The following is a 27311-nucleotide window of genomic DNA, read 5'->3' as shown; positions in this document are numbered from 1 at the left end:
ATTTGGCTCTCCCAAACACACAGAGATAGAATTATATATCCACAGATACGTACACCCACATATATTACATACCCATTCTTCATATGGGTAGTCAACTGACAGAATTTTTAAAATCAAAGGCAAGTAAAAGGAAGTGGATATGGCTCAAGCCATTGGGCTTCCACCTACCATATGAGAGGATCCAGGTTCGATTCCCAGAGCTTCCTGGTAAAGGTGTGCCTGTGTGGCGAGTTAGGTTTGCACAGCAAGTGACACAGCAAGATGATGATGCAACAAAAAGAGAGACACAGGGGAGAGTCAAGACAGACGCAACAGAAACTAGGTACTGAGGTGACCAAGTGACAGGAAATCTCTCTTCCACATCAAACGTCCCTAGGGTAGAATCCCGGTGAAGCCTAGAGGAGAATACGAGAAGAGAAGACAAAAATAAAAAAAGAGTCACGAAAGATAACACAGCAAATGGACACAGACAGCAAAAACAGCAGGGTGGAGCAGGAAAGGACAGAAAAAAAAAAGGCAAGTGGAGCTGTGTTTTCCTTCTTCACAGGTTCTAGTAAACCTTTTTGATCATTTCACAATATATTAAAACTTCCACCAGTGGTGATCAAAGTAAATTTAAATTATGCTTTCCATTCATAAGCAATTTGGTGGGTAAAACAACCTAATTACCAATGCTTTTTAAAATTATTTATTTATAATTGTGCAGAAATATATGTAACATAAAAATCATTTTAACCATTTTTGATGGACAGTTCTTTGAAATTAAGTGCAGTGACAATACTACATAACTTACACTACTTTTTCCAGATTATTTTCACCATCCCTGAACAAAACTCATATTCATTTAGCAATAATTCCCCATTGCTGTCCTCCAACCCCTTAACTAGTGTTCTGCTTTCTTTCTCTATGATTTGCTTATATTGAGTATTTCTACATAAGAAATATCACACAATACCTGTCCTATTGTGTCTGGCTTATTTCACTCACCATGATGTTTCCAAGGTTCACCCATGTTGTACCATTTACCAGCACTTCACTTCTTTTTCACACCTGCATAATATTCCATGGTATGGATATACCACTTTTCTTCATCCAGTCATCTCCTATTGAACAAACAGGCTGCTTCCACTTTTTGGCTATTGTGAATAACTGTGTAATCAACATTGGTATACAGGCATCTGTTCCCTGCTTTCAATTATTTGGGGGATATACACAGGAGTAGAATTGTCAGTTCACATGGTAATATGTGAGGAACCATCAAACTGTTTTACACAGTTTACACTCCCAACAACATATAAGGGTTCCTATTTCTCCGCATCCTTGTCAACACTTATTTTCACTTTTTAAAATAACAGCTATCCTAGTGGGTAAGAAGTTGAATCTTATAGTTTTAATATGCATTTCCCTAATGGCTAACGAAGTTAAGCATCTTTTCATATACTTATGGCTATCTGAATATCCTCTTTGGAGAAATGCCTTTTCAAATCCTTGACCCATTTGTAAATGGGCTGGTCTTGTTGTTGTTGAGTTATGCAAGTTTTTAAAATATTCTGGATATTAAAGTCATATCATATATATATATATTAGCCAAACACATTCTCCCATTTTGTAGGTTGTCTTTTTGCCTTCTTGATAATGTCCTTTATTTTCTTTTTTAAAGATTTATTTTATTTATTCCCCTCCTCTACTCTCTGTGTTCATTGTGTGCTCTCTGTGTCTGCTCATTTTCTTTTTAGGAGACGCTAAGAACCACACTCATGTGGGAGGGAGGCGGCCAATCATTTCTGCCACCTCCACTCCCTGCTTGTCCTGTCTCTCATTGTGTTTCCTCATTGTGTTGTCTCATTGTATCACCCTGTTGCATCAGCTGGCTGTGCCAGCCCACTGACCAGATCGCTGTCTTGCTCATCTTCTTTAGGAGGCCCAGGAACCAAACCCAGGACCTCCCATGTGGTAGGCAGGTACCCAACTGCTTGAGCCACATCACTTCCCTTGATAATGTCCTTTATTTATTTATTTTTTATTTCTCTCCCCTGCCCCCGCCCCCACCCCAGTTGTCTGTTCTCTGTGTATATTAGCTGCGTATTCTTCTTTGTCCGCTTCTGTTGTTGTCAGAGGCACGGGAATCTGTGTTTCTTTTTGTTGCATCATCTTGTTGCGTCAGTTTTCCCTGTGTGCGGTGCCATCCCTGGGCAGGCTGAACTTTCTTTCACGCTGGGCGGCTCTCCTTACAGGGTGCACTCCTTGCATGTGGGGTTCCCCTATGCGGGAGACACCCCTGTGTGGCATGGCACTCCTTGCGCGTATCAGCACTGCACGCTGCAATTTCCTTCATTGAAAGGTTTACGATTGCTTATTCAATCTCTTTGCTGATAGGGCTGCTGAAATTTTCTATTTCTTCTTGCATCCAATTAGGCAATGCGAATGTCTCAAGGAATTTGTCCACCTCATCCAGGTTTTCTAATTTGTTAGTATATAATTGTTCATAATACTCTTACAATCATTTTTACATTTGTAAGGTCAGTAGCAATGTCTCCAGTTTCATTCCTAGTTTTGTGTCCTTTTTTTTTTTTTCTTCTTGTCAGTCTAACTAAAGTCTTGTTGATTTTACTGATCATTTAGAAAAAAACAACTTTCAGTTTTGTTGATTCTATTATTTTTCTATTTTCTATTTCACTTATCTCTGCTCTCATCTTTACTATTCCCTTCCTTCTGCTCACCTGGCTTTAATGTGCTGTTCTCTTTCTAGATCCTCCAGTTGTGAGATCTTTCTTATTTTTAATGTAGGCACTTAGAATTATAAATTTTCTTCTGAGCATTTCTTTCACTACAACCTGCAACTTTTTTGCATTTTGTCTTTCTGTTTTCATTTGTTGTTGTTGTTTTTTTAAAGATTTATTTTTATTTATTTAATTCCCCTCCCCTCCCCCGGTTGTCTGTTTTCTGTGTCTTTTTGCTGCGTCTTGTTTCTTTGTCTACTTCTGTTGTCCTCAGCGGCACGGGAAGTGTGGGCGGCGCCATTCCTCAGCAGGCTGCTCCCTCCTTCGCGCTGGGCGGCTCTCCTTATGGGTGCACTCCTTGCGCGTGGGGCTCCCCTGTGTAGCACGGCACTCCTTGCACGCATCAGCACTGCGCATGGGCCAGCTCCACACGGGTCAAGGAGGCCCGGGGCTTGAACCGCGGACCTCCCATGTGGTAGACGGACGCCCTAACCACTGGGCCAAAGTCCGTTTCCCTGTTTTCATTTGTTTAGAGATATTTCCTAATTTCTCTTATAATTCTTTCTTTGACCCACTGTTGTTTAACAGTATGCCCTCAATTTCTACATATTTGTAAACTTTTCAGTTTTCCTTCTGTTACTGACTTCTAGTTCTATTCCACTGTGACCTAAGAAGATACTTCATATTATTTCAATGTTTTTTAATGTATTAAGATTTAATTTGTAGCCTAACATCGACCATGCTGCAGAATGTTCCATGTGCACTTAATATTTATTCCACTGTTATTGGGTGGAGTGTTCACATATGTCCATTAGATATAACTGGTTAATAGTGTTGTTAAAGTCCTGTATTTCCTTACTGATCTTCTGTTCAGATGTTCACTTAGTGAAAGGAGTATATTCACAATTCCAGCTATTACTGTAGAACTATTTCTCCCTTCAATTCTGCTCAATTTTTTCTTCATGTATTTGGGCATGTGTTCCAACATGCATATACATCTAAAATCATTATACCGTCTTCCTGGACTGAAACTTTTATCAATATATAATGTCCTTCTTTGAGTCATCATCTTTTTAGACTTAAAGTCTATATTGTCTGACAATAACACAGCCACTCCAGGTTTTTTTTTTAACATTGATTTATTTTCTTTTTATTCATATACCCTCTTCCCCCAGATGGTTCTCTCATCTGTCTGCTCATTATTTGCTCACCTTCCCCAGGAGGCACTGGGAACTGAACCCAGGACCTCTCACATGAGAGGCAAGTGCCCAATGTCCTAAGTACCACTTTCAGGCTACAACATCTGCTAGCTTGTGGCATCTGCTCATTGCAGTGGCGGCAGCATCTAGCTCGTTGTAGCAAGGGTGACATATAGCTCAATGTAGCAGGGGTAGTGTCTGCTCACCTTCTTTTAGGAGGCACCGAGACCCAAACCTGGGACCTCCCACATGTAGGTGGGCACACAACTAGTTGAGCCACATCCACTTCCCTCTAGTTCTTTTTTGATTACTCTTTGCATGGAATAAGTTTTTCCACCCTCTTACTTTCAATCTTTTTGTGTCCCTGTATCTAAAGTGAGACTCTTGTATACAGCACATAGATGGATCATGCTTTTTCATCCTTTTAATACAAGAGTTTAATCCACTGGCATTTAAGGTAGTAACTGAGAAGGATTTAATTCTACAATTTGGCTATTTGTTTTCTGTATACCCTGCAATTTTTTGTTCCTCAGTTATTCCACACTACATTATCCTCTATTTCCTTTTTTATAGTATATCATTTTGACTGCCTTCTTTTTTCCTTACTCTGTATTTCTTAGTTATCTTTGTAATTACCATTAACATAAACTAGTAACAACCTATTTCATCTAGTAACTGCCTAGTTTCAGTAGTATACAAACTCACTACTCCTAAATGTCCCTGTCAATTCCCCTTTATATTGTTATTTACTCAGACTACATCTTTTTTTAAAATTTTTATTAAAGTTAATAGATCACATAGAATATTATATTTTTAAAAAACATGAGGTTCCCATATAAAGCACACCTCACCCCCCCACCCCCATCATTTTTATAAATTGTATTTTTTTGAAGATGCATACTTCAGATTACATCTTTATATGGTATGGGCCCATTAACACACATTTAAAGTGGTATTTCACACATTTTCCTGTTAAGTCATAAATGAAGGAAAAGTAGTTACAAACCCAAAGTAGAGTAATACAGGACTTTATATTTACCTATGCAGTTACCTTTACCAATGTTCTTTACGTCTTATTTCTTGAGTTACTGTCTCCTTTTAGTTCAGCCTTAACAACTCCCTTTAGCACTTATTTTATGGCGGGTATTACATTAATGAATTCTTTCAGCTTTTTTCAGCTGTAAATGTCTTAATCACTCTAATTTTGAAATTTGGCCAGGTAGAGAATTCTTGGTTGACATTATTTTTTTTCTTTAAAGACTTTAAATATTCATCTCATTGTCTGCTGGCCTCCATAACTTCCAATGAGAAATACATTGTTACTCTTATCAGGGATCCCTTGTATGTGACAAATCTCTTCTCTCTTGCTTTCAAAATCCTGTTGTCCTTGGATTTTGCCAATATCACTGTAATTTGTCATGTTATAGATCTCTATATATAAATTCCTTAAGAAAATTTAATCTGAGATGAACTTCCTAGATGTATATATTCACGTCTTGCATCAGGTTTGGGAAAATGGGGCCATTATTTCTCTGAATACTTTTTCTGCCTCCTAGTTTCTCTCTCTTGTCCTTCTGGGACTCCAGTGATACATATGGTGGTATGCTTAATGATATCCCACAGGTCCCTTAGGCTCTATTAATTTTTCTTTATTATTTTCTTCCTGTTCCTCACACTGGATTATTTCAATGGTCTTATCTTCAGGTTAATTGACCTTTCTTCTGCTTATTCAAATCCACTGCTGAATCCTCTTATGAGATTTTCTTTTCAATTGCTCTATTTTGCAACACTAAAATTACTGTCTAGTTCCTTTTTATAATTTGTATTAGTCCACCAAGGGGATGCTGATGCAAAATATCAGAAATCAGTTGGTTTTTATAAAGGGTATTTATTTGGGGTAGAAGCTTACAGTCACATGGCTCTAAAAAGTCCACCTTAAGGTACCCTAAGAGGTATTTTCTCACACAGAGTCTGTTGCTATGTGTTGACACAAGATGGTGGGCAATGTCTGCAAGGGTTCAGTCTCTCTCCGGCTCCCAAGGTCCCATGGTCCCAACTTCTTCCAGTCTCAGCCGCAGGCTGGGACCAGTCTTATCTCTCTCCTAGAGCTCATTTCTCTCCACAAGGCCAGCTATAAACTGTCAGGCGAACTGCTTGTCTCTCTTCCCATGTCTAATGGAGCTTTCTCTCTTTCCTCACATACCTGCTTCTCCGTGTGCTTGCTTCCTGGGCTCCAAGACTAAAACTCCTACCAGCTCCTCTGCTGTGTCGTTTCCTCTGTGAATCCCTACCAAGGGGGCAGGGCTCAATGTCCTACTGATGTGACCCAATCACAGCCCTAATCCTATTTTTTTTTCAAAGATTTATTTTTTATTTATTTCTCTCCCCTTCCCCCCTCCAGCCCGCGTTGTCTGCTCTCTGTGTCCATTTGCTACGTGTTCTTTTTTGTCCACTTCTGTTGTTGTCAGTGTCATGTGAATCTGTGTTTCTTTTTGTTGCGTCATCTTGTGTGTCAGCTCTCCGTGTGTGCAGTGCCATTCCTGGGCAGGCTGAACTTTCTTTCATGCTGGGTGGCTCTCCTTACTGGAGCACTCCTTGCACGTGGGGCTCCCCTACGCGGGGACATCCCCGCATGGCACAGCACTCCTTGCATGCATCAGCACTGCATGTGGGCCAGCTCCACACGGGTCAAGGAGGCCTGGTGCTTATTCTAAGTATTTGCGTAAGAGAAATAATACATTTGTCCTTTTGTGTCTGGCTTCTTTCATGTAACATGACGACTTTAAAGTTCATCCATGTTGTAGCATGTATCAGAATTTCATTTCTATAACTGAATAATATCCACTGTATGTACATATCACATTTTGTTTATCTATAAACCAAGTGATAGACAACTGGTTGTTTCCAATGTTTTGCTACTGTGAATAATGCTATGAGCACTGGTGTACAAATATCTGTTCAAGTCCCTGTTTTCAATTCTTTTGGATTTACCTAGAAGTAGAAGAATTCCAGGTCAACTGGTAATTCTATGATTAACTGATTAACTGTCTGAGGAACCAACAAACTATTTTCCACAGTGGCTGTACCATTTTATATTTCCACCAACAATGTATAAGGGTACCTATTTTTCTGCATCTTCACCAACACTTGTTAGTTTTAAAATAACACTCATTCTACTGGGTGTGAAGAAATATTTCATTGAAGTTTTCATTGTATTTCTCTAATGGCTAATGATGTCAAACATCTTTCATATACTTACTAGACATTTATGTATCTTCTTTGGAGAAATGTATATTCATATATCTTGCCCCTTTTTTAATTTGGCTGATTGTCTTTTTGTTGTTGAAGTATAGGAGTTCTTTGTATATTCTGGATATTAAAAGCTTATCAGATACATAGTTTTCAAATATTTTCTCCCACTGTGTGGGCTAGTCTTTTAACTTTTATAGTAAATTCTTTTGATACACAAAAGTTTTTCCTGTTGATGAAGTCCAATTTATCTACTTGTTATTTTGTTATTAATACTTCAGTATAAAATCTAAGAATCCATTGCTTTAGTCAGGGTCCTGAAGAGTTTTCCCCTATATTTCCTTTTATAAGCTTTATACTTGTAACTCTTATGTTCAGGTCATTGATCCATTTTGAATTCATTTTTGAGATAGTGAGAGGAAGGGATCCGAATATATTCTGGATTTCCAGTTGTCCCAGCACCTTTGCTTGGAGGGAATAAGCTTTCTCCATTGAATGGACTAGGCACCCTTGTAGAAAATCAAATGCCCATAGATGCTGGGTTTATTCCTGGACTCTAAATTCTATTCTATTGGACAATATGTCTGTCCTTATGCCAGTATCATGCTGTTTTACTGTTGTTATGTACTATGTTTTGAAATCTGAGTCCTCTAACTTTGTTTTTTCTTTATCCCCCAAGAATGTTTGGGCTCTTTGGGGCTCCTTGCAATTCAATATGAATTTGAAAATCAGCTTTTCCATTTCTGGAAAAAAAAAAACTGCTTGGGTTTTGATAGGAACTGCACTGAAATTGTACGTAACTTTGGATAACAATGACATCTTTAAAATATTAAGTCTTCCACTTGATAAAACATGAGAAGTCTTGCCATTAGGACATCTTTAATTTCTTCAAGGAATGTTTTATAGTATTCAGTATGCAAGTTTTTAAACTCTTGATTAAATGTATTCCTAGTTATTTTATTCTTGTAGATGGTATTATAAATGGAAATATAAATTTCCTTTTCAGAATGTTCACTAGTGGTATAGAGAATCACGGCTGATTTTTGTATATCCTGAAATGTTGCTTAATTTGTTTATTAGTTCTAGTGGACTAGTTTTATTAGTTCTGTGGATTATTTGAAATTTTCTGTATTTAGAATCATATCACCTGCAAATTGAGATAGTTTTACTTCTGCCTTTCCAATTTGTATACCTTTTGCTTGATTGCTCTGCCTAGAATTCTACTACAATGTTGAATAAGAGTTTTGATGGTGGACATTCTTGTTTTGTTCCTGATTGTAAGAGGAAATCTTTTGGTCTTTCACCATTGAGAATGATGTTTGCTGTGGGTTTTCCATAAATGCCCTTTACCAAATTGAGAATGTTCCCTTTTATTCCTAGTTTTCTGAGAACTTTCATCATCAAAAGATGCTGGATTTTGTCAATCACCTTTTCTGCCCCAATTGAGATACTCATGTGGGTTTTCTCCTTTAATGCAATATACTACAATGACTGATTTTCTTATGTTCAACCACCCTTGCATTCCTGCAATAAATCACATGTGCTCACAGTGTATAATTCATTAAACATCCATTAAACATGTTAGACTCAATTAACCAATACTTTGTTGAGGGTATTTGTATCTATAGTCACAAGGGATACTGGTCAGTAATTTTCTCTACTTGTGCTGGCTTGGTAACAGGGAAATTCTGGCCTCATAGATTTGAGTTAGGAAATAATCCCCCACTACTCTTTGCCAGCATTTGAGAAGGATTTGCATTAATTCTTCTTTAAATATTTGGCAGAATTCAGCAGCGAAGCCATCCTTACCTGGACTTTTCTTTGTGGGATGTTTCTGATTACTAATTCAATTTCTTTACTTATTTTGGATCTCTCGAGATTTTCTATTTCTTCTTGAGTCAGTTTAGATAAATTTTATGTGTGGTGGCTTGAAGCTGTGTTCCCCAGAAAAACATATTCTTAAAGTTAATCCACTCCTGTAAGTGTGAACCCACTGTAAGAAGGACCTTTAGATGAGGTTACTTCAGTTAAGGCATGGCCTAGCCTAATCAGAAAGGCTCTTAATCCTATCAACTGGAGTCCTTTATAAGAGGAATGAAATTCAGACGGTGAGAGAGAAAGCCACAGGGAGCAAGACACTAAACATCAATGGGACCCAGAAGAGAAGGGTGAGACCAAGAGACACTGCCATGTGCCTTGCCATGTGACAAGCTTAAGATCAAGTCTCACCAGCTAGTCTCACCAGCAACCAGTCCCAAAAACACCAGTCTTCAGGGAGAAAGCATTTCCCTGGAGACGCCTTGATTTGGAACTTTTTTCTAACCTCAAAAAAAATGAATAAATTTCCATTATATAACCCATCCCATTTCAGAGTATTTGCTTGAAGCAGTCCAGGAAACTAAAACAGAATGTTTCTAGGAATTTGTTCCTTTTATCTAGGTTATCTAATTTTGTTGGCATACAATTGTCCAAAATATTCTCTTATGATCATTTTTATTTCTCTAAGGTCAATAATAATGTCTTCATTTTCATCCTGATTTTAGTTACCAAGTCCGATGTCATTTGTCAATCTGGCAATCTGTTGATTTTATTCATGAACTTTTGGCTTAATTTTTCTCAAGTTTTTCTATTCTCTACTTCATTTACCCCCATTCTAATTTATTTCTTTCCTTCTGCTTACTTCGGGCTTCAAATATCTTGGGATTCTTGTGAAGTACATATATGTTTATAATTGTTATATCTTCTAGCTAAATTGAAACTCATAAATATATTATGTCTTTGTCTCATAACCATTTTTTACTTACAGTCTATTATGTTTGATAATACATCCATTCAGACTCTTTTTGGTTAATATTTGCATGAATATCTTTTTCTACCATTTTATTTTCAACCTCTTTGTGCCTTTGTATCTAAAGTATGTCTCTTCTAAGTGGTGTATTGAAGTCTCCAACTATTATTGTAGAGACATCTATTTCCCCCTTCAGTTTTGCCAGTATATGCCTCATGTATTTTGGGGTATTCTGGTTTGGTGCATAGATATTTATAATTGTTATTTCTTCCTGGTGGATTTCCCCTTTTATTAATAAATAATGTCCTTCTATATCTCTTAAAATATTATTTTTGTACTTAAAGTCTGTTTTGTCAAATATTAATATAACCACCCCTGCTCTTTTTGGTTACTGTTTGCATGGAATATCTTTTTCCAACTATTCACTTTCCACCTATACCTAGGGTTTAAGGTGAGTCTCTTATAGAAGGTATATGGATGGTTCATATTTTTTAATCCATTCTGCCAATCTGTGTCTTTTGATTGGGGAGTTTAATCCATTAACATTCAATGTTATTACTGTAAAGACAGTACTTCAACCATTTTATTATTTGGTTTTCATATGCCATACCTTATTTTGGTCTGTCTTTTTACTCTTCTGGTCACCCTTTCTGATAATATTCATTTCTATACTCTCCAGCAAGCCTCTCTCTCCTGTCTTTTCCTTTCAACTTGCACAACTCCTTTAATATTCTTGTAGAGCCAGTCTCTCGTTTACAAACTCTATTAGTTTCTGTTTCCCTGTGAATATTTTAAACTCATCTTCATTTCTGAAGGATGATTTTGCCAGATAAAGAATTCTTGACGAGCAGTTCTTCTCTTTCAGTGCCTTAAAATATATCATACCACTGCCGTCTCATCTCCATGGTTCCTGATGAGAAATCAGCACTTAGTCTTACTACAGACCCCTTGTACATGATCTATCACTTTTCTCTTGCTATTTTCAGAATTCTCTTTATCTTTGGCATCAGACATTCTGATATGTATGTGTCTTGGAGTAGGTCTATTCAGACTTATTCTGTTTGGAGTATGGTGGCTCTTGGATAAATATTTTTATGTCTTTCATTAGAGTTAGAAATTTGGGGCCATTATTTCCTCAAATATTCTTTCTGTCCCTTTTCCCTTCTCTTATCCTTCTGGAACTCCCATGATACATATCTTTATGTGCTACATGCAATCAATTCCCTGAGCCCTGCTCAATTTTTTTCCATTATTTTACCTGTTCTTCTGTCCTTTCAATTTCAGATGTTCTTTCTTCTAAATGCTGATTCTTTCTTCTGCCATTTCAAATCTGCTGTTTGCCTCTAATGTATTTTTAATCTCATTTGTGTCTTTCATTCCCATGAGATGTTATTAATATTTTTCTGTCCAATCTTTCAAATTCTTCTTTGTGCTCACCCAGTGTCTTTATGTCCTTTATCTCTTTAGTCATATTTTTCTCCAACTCCTTGAATTAATTTAGATTTGTTTGAACATCATAGATTAGGTGGTTCAAATCCTGTGTCTCATCTGGTGTTTTGATTTGTATCTTTGACTGGACAATATCTTCCTATTTCTTAATATATCTTGTAATTTTTTGTTAATGTCTAGGCCTCTGATTATTATGGCATGTTTACTCTGATGGTCAGTTTCTCTCTCTTGCCTAGTATTTTATTGTTAATGGACTGGGTTATAGCTCTTCTTTGATCCTTGATTCAACTTATTCTAGGTCTCCAAAATTGCCCTTCTGATCAAAACAGGATCAGGAACCCACTTATGAGATACAGACCAGTTTCCAAGGGACTTGGGGAGTGGGACATTAAGGTGCCTAAAAGCCTCTTTATTTTATCCCCTGGAGTGCACTTTCCAGGCCTGCCAGCAGATTGCACTCTTTGGCAAACCTTTCCACTCAACTCTTTGGGGTTAAAGTGCTCATGGCAACCCCCTCTAGGTGTGTATGGAAACAAAGTCCTGAAGAGCTTCCCCTCCAGGTGGGCTATTTAGAGCCAGGCTTTGCAGTTCAAACTTACCACTAGATAGCACCCTCCCTTTTCCCAGGGAGGAAACACTCACCGCTCCCATCTGTGTCAGTAGCAGTCAGTCCCAGTCAGTAAGAAGGGTGTTTGGGAAGGCAGGATATTTTTACTTCTCTAGTAGCTCCTGGATGGAAACAGTGGCTCAGCAAAGCATGGCTGGGACAGGTGGAAATCATGGAACTCCACAGTCCAAATTTGCCAGCCAAAAGCTGGATCAGCAATAGACTATGTCCTTCCCTTTCCCCATTCTTCAGGAATCCCTGTGGCCTTCTCAGTCCATAGCTGCACACCAGGGAGTGGGCAACCTGATGCGCTCTGCCCTGAGAGTGGGGGGTTGGGCATCAGCAGCAGCCCAAGTTACTCAAAGATCCTCACCACAGTTACTTACCTCTTCACCCCTCTTTTTCCTAGGTGCTGCCCAGCACTTCCCTGGTCTCTAGAACCACAGAACTGTTATTCTAGACCAGGGGTTCTTAGTGTTTTTTGTTCCATGTTGCCAGTCCAGTGAAAACCACGACCGCTTACTAAGTCCACTCTATACTGTATATTATTTAATAAATATATCACACCAGCACCAACACATCCCCACAAGTATAATGTGTTTTTTTTTTTTTATTTCAATTCACGCTCACAGACCCCTTGATAAGAACCATTGTTCTAGACAGTTTCTGTCAGTCCTCTAGCTGCTTTTGGGGGGAAAGTAAAGAGCCCTTTAATTTTCTAATCCTCCATCTACCCAGAAGTGCCCCTAAAGTGAGTCTCTTATAAACTGCATATAAATGGATCTTGGTTTTGCATCCAATCTGCCAATTTTTTCCTTTTAATAGGAGAGTTTAAACCATTTATATTTATGGTAATAACTGATAAGGAAGGATTTACTTCTGCCACTTAGATGTATTTTTTCTGGATGTCTTGCATATTTTCTTTTTCCTCAATTACTCCATTACTGCCTCATTTTTTTTTTCAGTTGATTTTTGGTAATATATATTTTGATTCCCTTTTTCTTTTATTTTCTCTGTAATTTAAATTTTTTTCCTCAGTAGTTACTATTTTAGTTTCCTGGACTGTTCAAGCAAATACCATACTATGGGTTGCCCTATGTAATGGAAATTTATTAGCTAATGATTTTGAGGCTAGGAAAAAGTCCAAATTAAGGTATCGTCAAGGCAATGCTTTCTTCCCCAAGACTGGCATTCTGGGACTGGCTGCCTGTCATCGTTAATTCTGGGTTCCTCTGCCACCTGGCAATGCACACAGTGGCCTCCTCTGGTCTCTCCCTTCTCTTTCAGGTTACACTGTCCTTCAGCTTCTCGCTTTCCATGGCTTTTTTCTCTCTTTATCTGTATTTCATGCTGCTTTTACAGGACTCCAGTAGCAGGATTAAGATCCAACCTGATTGAGTTGGGCTACAACTTAACTGAAATAACTTCATCAAAAGTTCATATTTACAATTAAAGCTCACACACCCCCAGGAATGGATTAAGTTTAATAACATATTTTTCTGGGGGTACATACAGCTCCAAACCACCAGAGTTATCTTTGTGATTGCATATAATATCTTAAACTACTAATGACCTACAGTGGTATTATGTTCTTACTTTCAGTAGTATACACTTACTTCAATACATGTCCCTTCATCCCCCTTCACATTGCTATTGTCTCTGATTACATCTTTATATATGGTACGCCCATTAACACATATTGCAAATGTTTTACACATTTGCCTTTCAGCCATTAGGGGGAATTAAAAAAGCTGTTACAATTCAAAAGTACAGTAATATAGATTTTATATTTACCTATGAAGTTACCTTTACCAATGTTCCTTATTACTTTTTATGACTGTGACTTACTATCTAGTGACTTTTTTACAATTTTATTACAACTCTCTTGAAAATCTTTCTGAGTTTATTCTGCCTTGAATTTCTGGAGCTTCTTAGTTGTGTATAGTCATGCATATCATCAGATTTGGGACGTTTTCAGCCATTATTTATTTAAATACTTTTTCTGCCCCCCGTCTCTGTCTCTCATCCTTCTGGGAGTCCTATGATGGGTTCTGCTCATTTTTCTTTCTGCTCAATTGTCTTTTCTTCAAGTTTACTGATCATGTCTTCTGCCTCCCCAAATCTGTTTTTGATGAGTTTTTCATTTCAATGATTATGCTTTTCAGCTCTAGGATTTGTGTTTGGTTTCTTTCTATAATTTACAGGTCCTCATTTTGTTCAGACAATATTTTCCTAATTTTCTTTTGTTCTTTGCTTAAGGTTTCCTTTACCTCACTGAACATACCTAAGAGAGCTGACTTAACACTGTACTGATATAAAAGCTTAACGAATAGTTCCAATTTATGTCCTTCCTCAGGGATGGTTTCTGACAATTTTTTTTTTCTTGAGAATGGGCCATTATGTTTTTTCATTAAGATCTGAACATTTTAGTTTTATGTTGTTGTAACTTGGGATATCTAATTCTCCCACTCCCAGGTAATTGCTGGCTTTTTTCTTGTTGAAGGCTGTAACCATCAGTTTGTGAATTTTCTCAACTATTTTTGCTCTCAAGTGAAGAAAGGAAAAGGGAAAAAATGAGTAAAGGAAGAAATGTACTGTCTTTTAACACTACTCTCCTGCTTCTTGTTGCGGGGGTTAAAGCATGGGCTGACCTCCATCCTGGCCTCCCAGCAATCAAAAACAGTGATTTGTGCATGGTCATCAGACCACACAAACCCCATTTTTAGGGAACAAGGGTCCTTAATGCCCACCTGGCACCAGCAAGTCACACTAGGAATGCAGGCTACAGTCCTCACACATGGTTTGGGTATGGGGAATAGAAATCTCCACACAGATGGTAAAATACATAGAAATTTACCAGCCTCTTCATCCAATATTCCCTGGATATTCCAAGTGTTCTCCTAGACTCCAAAGTTTCAAAATAGTTCATTGCAACAGTTCTTCCAAGCTTATTAATTGTTTTGGTGAAGGGACCAATTCTAGAGCTTCCTAGTCTACCATTTTCTTATGGTACCTCCCATTTTAAGGAAAAAAGGGGGAAGAGGACTGGCATTTGGTTACTTTTGCTCACAACTCATTTGCCAAAACAAGTCACATGGCTGCACGTAACTGCAAGTGAATAAGGAACACAGCCCTCAAAATGCTCAAAAATAGAGAAGGAAAAAGTAATAATGCTTATCGCCACATTAGTTAGTACAAGGTGAAATACGGCAGCCTATTGTCTCAATACAAGTCACTATTTCTGTCTAATCCTTTTATTCAGGGCCAATTGCATGGGTATGCAGTCTGCACAGTCACATAGGACTCCATGTTATTAAAGACCCTGTGTTTGGTTTAAAGCTTTGCTCTCACCAACTTGAAGTTTCTAATATTTTTACCTTCAAACTTGTGTTTGTAAGTGAAATGTGATGGGACACTGAACATGCACGTGAGCAAAGGAGATATATTATGGGTGTCTGTCAGTTCTTGCTGTCCCATTCTTAGACAGCATTCTAAGATTTCCAATGGCCCCATAATGTTTGGAAATTCAGTAAAACTCAAAGCAAATACATGCTAAGTGTATTCTCTACCACCACATAAGCAGGCTCAGGAAGCCACATTTGATGTTTAAACTGTAACTTGCTTCAAAAAAGGAAATGGTACTCTAAGAAACATGAATGACCAAGGAACCCTATCATATCTTTTCTTACACGTTACTTTCCTGTATTAGATAACACTTATACTGAAAATTATGACACAGAGGGAAATACAAAAAAAAAAAGGGCAACCCATAGTTCATTTTCCCTTCAACCCCACCTTACTTTTCAACAAATTAGAGTGCTGGTAGAATGGAAAAGTATCAAGAAGTGAAATAAAAACAGTTATGTAGTAAGTAAGGGGCTCAAATCTGAAAGGGAAAACAGTCATATAAACAAGTAGTGACAATATTATGTGACGTATGTTATGGAAATCAAGAACAATGACCCTATCAAAATCCTTCATCATGGAGATAATACGTGAGCTGAGGAAGAATTTCCCAGCTGGCAGAGAGCGTGAAAAGGAATAGTCATAATAGATGGACTTACAGGTTCTAAACAAATGTATTTCTAAAACTCTGAGAAAATTATTTAAAACGTAGACTAGCATACATAATGATGAGTACAGGAAATGAAATTGGGAATGTAGGTTACTGTCATACAATGAAGAGATCTACATGCCAAGTTGAATTCAGAATTTAGCAAAGAGAAATCATAGATTTATAATCAGAAGAGAGGCATGAAATTTCTGTTTTAGATTAACTTCTGCAGAGCAAACAAGATAGATTAGATAGGGAAGAGAGACTGAAGTGTAGAATAAAAATCAAGAGTCAGTAAAGTAAACAGTAATAAGAAGTGATAGTAAAAGGCATTAGGAGGTTATCTGGGGTCTTAACATGAGCAATTGGGGGGAATGCTAAAGTTAAGCAAGTTTCTTTCATGAAGGACCTCTCTGACTTCAATTTGCTAATAATATGCACCACAAATTTCTAAGAAAAGGATATAATTTGCAGCATTTCCCACACTTGACTAAAGAAGCTTCTGTTGACAGGACCACCTATTATTAGCACCACTAAGAACTATGAGAAACACGAGATTTATAACACAGTTCTATGAAACAGGAAGGAAGCACTGTGCGAGAAAAGCAGAGGGCAGTAGAGGGCTTACAATAGGCAAATATGAGGAACAAAAAGGAAAGTGACTATAATACTGCCAATCTGTTTTAGAAACCTAACTAAAATTGGAAATCACAAATACTTAAAACACCACTCTACTTGTTTATAGAATTTACAGGTAGTTAAATTCACACTGGATAGGGGATTGGAAGAATGAATATTTCAAGAGAGTAAGGGAGCATACAAGTAGTGGTGCTGATGGAGGAGGTAGACAGAGACAAAAAGAGGCAACACATAGAAATCAAAGGGATAGAAAACTAAAGTAACAAGAAAGATGCACATATTGGCAAACAGGAGATTTTGGTCAGAAGTACAGCTGTTTTAAACCACATGAGTGGATGTATTAAGGAAAGTAGAGTTAAATATCACTGGAACACAAAAATTAAGTAAAAATAAAGTTACGGTTTTAGATGACCTTCAATGTTATCATTCAATATGACAGAATTAGACCAAAGTGTCAGTGAATAAAAGGGAGTGATCTAGAGGTTACAAGACTGAAATTTAAAAAAACAGTTAAGAAACAGAGTCGGCAAGGCATGAGTCTTAAGAAGGGAGGGATTTTAGAGGAGCACAGAAGGGAAATAAATACACATTATCTTAAAAATCATGGACTTAGTTTAACAGGTGAGAGGGAAATAAGTTACATCCCCTAAAGGATTTAGAAAGTTCTACTCCAACACATCTAGGAAACAGAACAAACTTCTAACTGAATAAGGAGGAACATAAGAATGGGCTGTGGGTAGGATAAGGATGACTATGAGTGGTTTATAAAGCCTTCCAAAGTAATTATGAAATGCCTTCCTCAGGAGGTATATCACCATATATTAAAAAGTACTGGTTTAGAAAAAGTGGTGTTATAAAAGAAAGCTTAAATTCGAGTTCTAAACACAAAATAAGATGAAAAATTTTTATCTATACGATAATTATCTACCAAATGTTAGGTTGAGTTCAAGACACTCCCACACGGGAAAAGGACTTGGCCCAGTGGTTAGGGCGTCCGTCTACCGCATGGGAGGTCCACGGTTCAAACCCTGGGCCTCCTTGACCCATGTGGAGCTGGCCCATGCACAGTGCTGATGCGCGCAAGGAGTGCCCTGCCACGCAGGGGTGTCCCCCGCGTAGGGGAGCCCCACGCGCAAGGAGTGCACCCATAAGGAGAGACGCCCAGCGTGAAAGAAAGTGCAGCCTGCCCAGGAATGGTGCCACCCATACTTCCCGTGCCGCTGACGACAACAGAAGCGGACAAAAAAACAAGATGCAGCAAATACACACAGAGAACAGACAACCGGGGGAGGGGGAAATTAAATAAATAAATAAATCTTAAAAAAAAAAAAAAAGACACTGCCACATAACAATACCATAGGTTTTTACAAAAGTCTAGGAGCTATAATGAACTTTTCATGTTAAAAAAATATATTTTGAGGACATAGCATCAGCTATTACATGTCTAGAATGCCCATTCATTTATCCTTACACTTACGTGAAGTTAATACAGTCATATAGTGTTTCCATTTTATACATTAATGAGTATCTGACTTTGCCTAAAGTGACACAAATGGAACCAATCTATAACTGTAAAAAAAAATGAGTCCCAATTTTTGGTCTAATGTTCAGGTACCAAGGGTCTCTTAGTCTAAACCAATGGGTCTCAAATTTTCTGGTCTCAGGATACCTGTGTACACTTTTTGTCTCAGGACACCTGTGTACTCCAAAGAGGGTTTTTGTTTTTGTTTCTGTTTTTTTTTTGGGGGGGAGGGGGTACATCTATTGATGTTTCCTTCATTAGATATTAAAACTGGGAAAGTTTTAATACACTAGTAGCTCATTCTATGAAGATAGTATTATTCTGACCAAAACCATACAAATACATCACAGGAAAACCATAGACCAAAATCTCTTATGAATACAGATGTAAAAATCCCCAGCAAAATAGCAAACCAAATCCAGCTACATATAAAAAGGATTACACACCATAACCAAGCATAATTTATCTCAAGAATATAGGTTGGTTCAAAATATGAAAATCAAAAATGTAATATACCATATAAATAGAATAAAGGAGAAAAACTGCATCAGTAGATGCAGAAAAGGCATCTGACATAATTCAAAACCCTATCATGATAAAAACATTCAACAAACTAGATATAGAAAGGAATTTCCTCAAACTAATAAAAAACATCTAAAAAAATCACTGCTAACATCATGCTTAATGGTGAAAGACTTAAAGCTTTCCCCCTAAGATAAAAAACAAAAGAACAAAACAAGACTATTCTCGCTGATACTACTTCAGCACTGTACTAGAGATTCTGACCATGGCAATTAGGCAAGAAAAAAAAGGAAAAAAAGGAATCCAGACTGGAAAGGGGAAAAGTAAAACTACCTTTATTCATAGATGACATGATCTTGTACATAGAAAATCCTAAGGAATCAAAAACAAAAAAAGCTATTAGAGCTAATAGCAAAGTTGCAGGATACAAGATCAACACACAAAATCAGTTGTATCTCTATACTCTAGCAATGAACAATCCAAAAATGAAATTAAGAAAATAATTCTACTTACAATAACACCAAAAAAAGAATAAAACACTTAGGAATAAATATAACTAAAGAAGTATAAGACTTACACATTGAAAACTACAAAACATTATTGGAAGAGATTAAAGAAGACCTAAAAAGACAGAAAGACAATATAGCCCATTATTAAACTGGCAATACTCCCCAAGTTATTTCTGAATTCAATACAATTCCTATCAAAGGAAGTGGATGTGGTTCAACCAGTTGGATACTCTCCTACCACATGGGAGGTCCTGGGTTCATGTCCCAGTGCCTCCTAAAGAAGATGAGCAGACACCTGCACCCACCGTAATGAGCCTGACACCGCATCCACTGCAACAAGTAGATACCTAAATGAGCAGATGCCACAAGTTAGTAGACACCGCAGCCCATGGGGCTTAGGCCACTGGGCACTCACCTCCCATGTGGGAGGTCCCAGGTTCGGTCCCCGGTGTCTCCTGGAAACGGGGAGCAAACAGTGAGTAGACAGATAAAAGAACCATCTGGGTGCAGGGGGATGGGGAGAAATTTTTAAAAATAAATCCAGCTGCCTTTTCTGAAGAAACTGACAAGCTGATTTAAAAATGCATAAGCAAACGCAAGGGACCCAGAATAGGCAAAACAATCTAATAGAAGAACAAACTTAGCTGACAGTTTCTGGTTCCAAAACTTAACACAAAGTTGCAGTAATCAAGAGTGTGTGCGTGTGTGTGTGTGTGTGTGTGTCAAGAAGTGGATTTGGTCCAAAGGATAGGGCATCTGCCTACCACATGGGAGGTCCAAGGTTCAAACCCAGGGCCTCCTGACCCGTGAGATAAGCTGGCCCACGTGCAGTGCTGATGCGCACAAGGACTGCCGTGCTACGCAGGGGTGTCCCCTGCGTAGGGGAGCCCCACGCAGAAGGAGTGCGCCCTGTAAGGAGAGTCGCCCAGTGCGAAAAAAGTGCAGCCTGCCCAGGAATGGCGCGGTACACACAGAGAGCTGAGCAACAAAACAAGACACAGATTCCAGGTGCCGCTGACAAGAATATAAGTGGGCACAGAAGAACAGACAGCGAATGGACACAGAGCAGACAACTGGGGGGGAGGGGGGGGGGCGGGGAAGGGGAGAGAAATAAATTAAAAATAAATCTTTAAAAAAAAAAGTGTGTGTGGTAATGACATAAAGACAAAGAGAACAATGGAATTGAACTCAGAGTCCAGAAATACATCCATACATCTATAGCCAGCTGATTTTTGACAAGGATGTCAAGTTCATTGAATGAGGAAAGAATAGTCTTTTCAACAAATCAAGATGTAACAACTGGATAGTCACATGTAAAAGAATGAATTTGGACCCTACCTCACATGACAAAAAAAGCTCAAAATGTAAGAGCTAAAACTATAAAATTCTTAGAAGAAAACCTAAGTGTAAATCTTCATAACCTTGATATAGTTATTTCTTAGATATGAAACCTAAACACAAGCAACCAAAGAAAAAAATAGATAAATTCAACATCAAAATTTAAAACCTTTATGCGTCAAAAATCACTATCAAAGAAGTATAAAGACAATCCACGGAATGAGAGAATTTTTGCAAATCACAACATATAAAGAACTCTTACAATCGAACAAAAAAACAAAACAAACAACAACAAAAAAAAAACAGGACCCAACTTTTAAAATGGGCAAAGGATTTAAACAGGCATTTCTCCAAAGAAGATATATAGATGGTCGAAGAGCACATGGAAATAAGATCAACACCATGGCCATTAAAGAAATGTTCAGAATAGGCAAAGCCATAGAAACAGAAACAGACTAGTGGTTATGAGGGGGTATGGAGAGCGGGGAATGAGGAATGATTTAACAAGGCAGAGGGTTTCTTTTTAGGGTGATGAAAGTCTTTTGAAATTAAGACAAAGGTTGATGGTTACACAATATATGAATATACTAAAAACCACTGAATTACATACTTTAAAAGGGTGAATTTTATGAGATATCTCAAAGAAAAAATACAGTATAATACAGTCTATTAGGCATCAAACAATAATGTTCTCACATATCATGTAGCCTTTAGTAAATTCCACTCTATATTCGAAAAAAGGAAAAGGAAAAAGGCATAGTGTCTTAATAATACTATTATGAAAACAGTTTTAACTCAGGAACCCCCAAAAATCCCCAGACATACTTTAAAATTAAATAATGTGGCCTAAACTAATACTTAACTCATGATGGGGGCTTAATACATACTTAATGATTGATAAATTTTAATGATAATGAAATTAAACTATCGTGGCTAAGACTGACGAAAATGCAATAAAGTTTAGTTATTCTGTGTAATTCATACTTGACGTACTTATTCTTCCAATCTATGTGACTATACTGAATTTAATACCCTCTGCATATTAAATTTTGATATCTTAAACTTGAGCTGCAACATAATACAGTGATTAAGAGCTCTGGCTCTACACTCAGACACCCTGAGTTCAAATCCTGGTAAGATCTAGTTCAAGGTACTTAACCCTTCCGCACTTCATTTTCCTCACCTGTAAATGAGTGTAATAAAAGTAAAAAGAATTTTTGTAAGGACTGAATTAATACTTCTAAGATCTTTAGAAAGAGACTAGCACATAACAAGTATTTAGTAAATTATCTTTATCATTGCAAATAAATCAAATACCCATTTAAAACTACCAGACTATTTCCTTTTGAAAGCACAGACTGCTTTGTCCAAAAATTAAGACATCTGTACTGGTGAACAATGAGCTTACATAAATGCCTCTCTCTTTTCTAACCCACATCTCAATATCCTATGCTTTCTAGTACTAAACTAAGAAGTCAACTAATCCAAGCCAGGGAGTAAAAAACTTCCTGAGTAACCTTGTTATCAAGTTAATTTCTCTTGGACATATTTATATCTCAAAAGAATCCTTAGACAATTAAGACATGTACCACAGAATTCTCGGGGAAAAAACAACACTGAAACATAGCAACTAGGGAGGGATAGTGGAGGATGAAAAGGATGAAAAGAATGACTTTATCTACTCTGAAGATGGGTAGAATCTGTTGGTAAAGAAGCCAAGGAGAAAGAAATAACTAGACTAGGAGTCAAAAAAGATAGTTCTAATCACAGCTCAACCACTATCTCACTTAGTGATCTATCTGGTTTTGCACAGAAAGAAATTAAAATGCCTTGACATACATGGCCCTTCATAATCTGACTGCCATTTTCCAACCATTTCTCTCAACACTCTATTTAGAAATCTTTAATTCCTGCCACACTGAATTTCTCACTCCCCCCCACACACACACCATGTCCTATCACAATTTATCATTTTTACATCTGGTATTCCCTACCTCTGGAATGCCCCGTCCATCCTACTCTCTGTTTAGCAAACTCCTACCCATCCCTCACAAGCTGGCTTAATCATCTTTCCTCTGAATTCCTACAGTCCTAGGGTGTTGTAATTTGTTTCTATTTTATGCAGATTGAGTTCCTTGAAGGCAGAAATTGAGTCCCCCATATTTTTGTCTCTCTAAAACCTAGTAGTAGTGCCTAGGACATAGCACAAATGCAAACACGTGATGAATAGATAAATGGTTAAATGAATGAATGAACGCACAAGCTTGGGGAAAAAAACACTTCTTTTTTTTTTTTAAAGCAAATGATACCTTTATTTCTAGAGAACATGGAAGTTCTACCAGACAAGGAAAATTTAGGGGAACCTCCCATTTATGAAAACCTTACCTATACAGGACTCCAATAAAGTTTACCTCCAATAAATAAAAACATTAGCAGATGCAACCATCATTTTACATTCAGCAAACTCCTACATATCCATTTATAGATGTTACTCTTATCAGAAGGCACCTTTATTTCTTTACACATGACTTTGCTAATGTACTAAATTTGGATTCCAGGTGATCTAGAACCTCAAGCCCCTTTTCTTCCTGTTGATCACTGCAGCAGCCTACCAAGTCTGCAATAAACCCTTTTCTTTCAGTTACATGAACAAACGTAGTCCTTAGAATGTTTTTGCTCCTCATCTTGTCTACACAAATATACTTTACTTCTAAAAGCCTTAATTTCTTCTTCTATAAAGCTGAGAGAATACATGATACACATGAGAAGCAATATGATATATACAGTATATTAGAAAGAGCAAGCAAATCTGCTTTGAATCTTTCTACCTCTATGATGTTTAGCAAGTTACCTAAACTCTGTGGAGTCAGATTCCTCATCTATAAAACAGATTACATTAAGCAAGTGGGGGGGAAAAAGATACATAAATCTTGATAAACATGCCTAGCACAGTCCTGGTACAAAACAGGTACTCAAATAAATATTAGTTCCCTTCTCTCTGCCCCTTTAATTCACAGAATAATTATGGGAATGCAATAACATTATTTGACATGAAAACAACTTGGAAACCATAACACACCACCCAAATTAAATCTTTCACTTAAGGAGAAAAAGATCTGAACTGTTCATCTTTGCATTTATACCACTTTTCCTCTTTTGGACTTGTTAGAAACACTTGGGAACATCATGCTGGTTTTTAAACATTTCCCCAAATTATGCAATTATCTAGGATTCTAGAATAAAAATAGTTCAGTTAGTTCAGTGTAAACAATCCTAATTCCTCTAAGATTAAGAAAAAAGTCCACATACTCTGCTTTGAACTATGGTGTAATGGTTAAGTTCATATGTCAACTTGGCTGGCTTATGGTGTCCAGTTGTTTGGTCAAACAAGGACCCGCCTGATTGTTACTATGTGGGTATTTCATGGATTTAAATCATTAGTCAGTTGATTGCATGTATGGCTGATTACATCTACAATCAACAAAAGAGACTGCCTTCAGCAAAGAGAGAAGTCTTATCCAATCAGCTGGAAGGTCTTAAAGGACAAACTGATGATTTCAGCAGTCAGAAAGAAAAATTTGTGTCAACTTCAGCCAGCCAGCTTTTCCTGGGAAATTCATCAAATACCTTCATGGAGTTCCCAACTTGCTGCCTGCCCTAAAGAATTCAGATGTGTCAATCCCCAGAGTTGTGCGAGCCAATTCCTATATTTCATAATATTTACATATATATAGATATAGATAGATAGATACAGAGATAAATCCTGTCGGTTCTGCTTCCCTGGAGAACTCTGACTGATACACATGGTGTCCTTTTTTCCCTTGACTGTTTTAGGTCTTTCTAGAATTGTTCTTTATTAGAACATGTTTCTTCTGCACTAATGACTTAAATTGAATCCTGTAAATATTATTTTACAAATTCAAACATTTGCAATTTATTTTAGAAAGGAACACATCTCACTGACTTCTGTTATATCAAAATATTCTGATTTTTTTAAAATGAAAGAATAAACAACTTACTGGCATCAACATTTACAGGTGAGTTGTGTTTGTTTCTCTGAAACCAGAAACTTTCTGCAGTTAATAAATTCAAACACTTTCCTCTACACCTACGGATCTTGATTTGACACTCTATAAAGCCCATGTACGTTAAGGTTAACTGTGAGATCAAAAAAAAGCTCTCTTCTGAGAACTAATAAAACTTCTTTAAACAGCTTTTTGTTAATCATAAATATTTATCATTAGAATTAAAATTTTTATTTTAAATGGCTTAAAATTAAAATGTAGACATCATACTGTTCTACCTAGATTAATTTTTTAAATGTAATTCTAGGTGTGATTAGGTCTTATTTATAAAATTGAACTAAACTTATTTGCATAATATGTTAATTTATCTGTATTACTAGACCTTGGTCTAAGGCAATGAAAAGGCTTTAAATTTCCATTTTATATTTAAATGTTTGCTAGACTTAAACATTAAATGTCAATAACTTTCACTTCTGCTTCTGGATGATTTCAAGGAAAACTTATTTTTTTTCATATTTTCATACTGCCAAATGAAAAGTTGTAAACAGCAAAGAAACAAATCTAAAAGACCTTTTTAAAAGCAAATTTCATTTCTTTATATATTAGATATGATATTTTCAAAGCATAAACGACTTAAAATCCTTATCTTCTCAAAAGTTCATGGTTTTTGAGAAGCAATCTTTAAACTTGTTTATAAAAGCAAGCACACTAGACACTTTTGAGTTCATTAATTAAGCACATTTTAAAAGAATCAATATTTCATAATTTTACAAGTTGTGACTAATCATTAGTAGGGTGCAGTGAAGTGCAGCAAATTCCAAGAGAGGAATACAAGGGTTCTGAGCCTAAAAAAAATTGCTGTGTACTACTTACTCAAACAGAGAACATGCAGACTACTACTCAAAAAGTCAACTTTTCTTTTTTAACCATTCCACAATTCAACACACAATTCAATTGGCAGGGAATTCTATCTGAATGATTATATCCGGTTGGGGATTATCCAATTTTATTAGCTAACAGTTCTCATTACTTTAAAAACAGGAACAGGACATGTTCTATTTCTTCAATTGTTACACATTTCACTACAACAAGACTTGAAGAAAAATCTCTGGAAACAAAAGGTAATCTGATCCACTAGAGCCAATTATAAAATACATGCCAAAAATACACAATTCCAATTGCATTTCTGGACACCAATTTAAGAAGATCACACAGGGATTAGAGAAAGCCAAATGAATAAGAAACGACTCTGGTATCAAAAATTTAACAGAATGAAAAAACAAGGTATAGCTTAACTAAGATCTCGTTGAAGGTACACAATGCATCGGATATGAGATTTAGTAATCTTCTGAAAAGATAAGGTATAATTAACAATTGCTGAAATAAGAGTAATTCGTCCCATTCAGGTACAACTAGAAATCCCGCTGATACGCTTCTTCAGGTCTACATCTACACATCTCATTCTTTTGCAGTCCGGATACCAAAAGAATTCGAAACCTCTCGCGGAGGCGTGCAACACAGTAGGGGAGTGCTGTCTGTTTACAAATACGAATCTCACAGTTTCCCACATCAAAACCGCGCATCACCACCATCCGACTGGGGGGCGAGGGAGAGAGAAGGCGGGTGAGCAAGAAACAAAATCCACACAGACACCTCTGCCTTCTCTCCACCAGACAAGAGCGAGACCAAAGAAAGAAAAGGTTATATTAATATTTATTATAATGTACTTGAGTATATTTACATGTTCTATATATAATATATATACATATATACATTTATCTATTTATATATCTAAGCCGGGGTGAGACAAACGGCACTCAAGACAGGGAATCGTACTGGACCCAAGAGAATGCTCAAGCCAATCCCGTTAACTTAAAATCCGCCTCCCGGGTCTACAGGTTTCGGCCCAGGGCCGGGGGCCCAGCCTCTCTGAGGAGTTCGGCCCCAAAGCCCTCCTCAGGCCTCCAAGGCCGCTGTCCCAACGCTCCTAACCCTAGCCTTCCCGTGGGACACCCGAAGCCCATTCCAGCAAAGAGAGAAGTGTCAGGCCCCACAGGGGCAACTGAGACACGCTCGGGCCGGACCTCCGACACCTGCGAGGCGCGGCATCTGAGGAGGGCGAACTGGGGCTGCCTGGCCTTGCCGAGCACACCCCCTCGGCGTCCGGTGCCGCGCCGCGGCCGGAGCCTCCGTACCTGCGAGGCCCGCCGAGCTACAGACGCGCGCGGCGCCTCCTCATCTCAGTGGCTCCCGCTCCCCCTCCGCCTCCCGCTGCCGCCGTCGCCGCCGCCGCCGCCGCCGCCGCTGGAGGCCGGGACACGACGAGCTCAGGACTCTACCGCCATGTCCGCCGCGCCGCGAACTGCATTGTGGGGGGGAAGGGATGGGGAGGGGGAGGAGGGAGACGGAGAGAAAGAGGAGGACCCACTGAGGGGAGGGGGGCGCGGAGGAGTGGAAGCCGACGGAGAGGGACGGAGCCGCGAGTGGGGGTCCCGGCCAGAAAGGATAGAGGATGGGCGCGGCGGAGATCCGGGAGGGGAGAAACGGAGGGAGGGATTCAGGGGTGCTCCCTCCCTTCGTTCTGGGGAACTCCGGGCACCAGTTAGTCGGCGGGAGAGGGAACTCCATTCCGAGGGGGGAGGGGCCAAGCCCGGGGGCTGCCGTTGCTGCAGGGGAAGAATGGGGAGGGG

The 27311-nt window shown here is 38.1% G+C and overlaps 1 protein-coding gene across 12 annotated transcripts in view; it reads right to left on the bottom strand.

Annotated features, from left to right (window-relative positions):
• The window catches only part of TUT4 (terminal uridylyl transferase 4), a 155062-nt gene extending 128067 nt beyond the window's left edge, over positions 1–26995 (bottom strand). For 5 of the 12 annotated variants that reach the window (XM_058303582.2, XM_058303583.2, XM_058303580.2 and 2 more), the window contains exon 1: positions 26817–26992. Coding sequence is in view for 6 of the 12 variants with exons in the window: in XM_012518801.4 (XP_012374255.1) it covers positions 169–171 (3 nt within the window). In the remaining 6 variants the exon portion in view is untranslated. Of the gene's footprint in view, positions 1–168; positions 396–26816 lie in introns of those variants that run through there. The other 7 variants (XM_012518804.4, XM_012518805.4, XM_012518806.4 and 4 more) reach the window with 4 other exon arrangements.
• Between the last annotated feature and the right edge of the window lie 316 nt (positions 26996–27311).

The sequence above is a fragment of the Dasypus novemcinctus genome, chromosome 9 (genome assembly GCF_030445035.2).
Source record: "Dasypus novemcinctus isolate mDasNov1 chromosome 9, mDasNov1.1.hap2, whole genome shotgun sequence".
NCBI classification, from domain to species: domain Eukaryota; kingdom Metazoa; phylum Chordata; class Mammalia; order Cingulata; family Dasypodidae; genus Dasypus; species Dasypus novemcinctus.
This window is presented reverse-complemented; position numbering and strand designations above follow the sequence as displayed.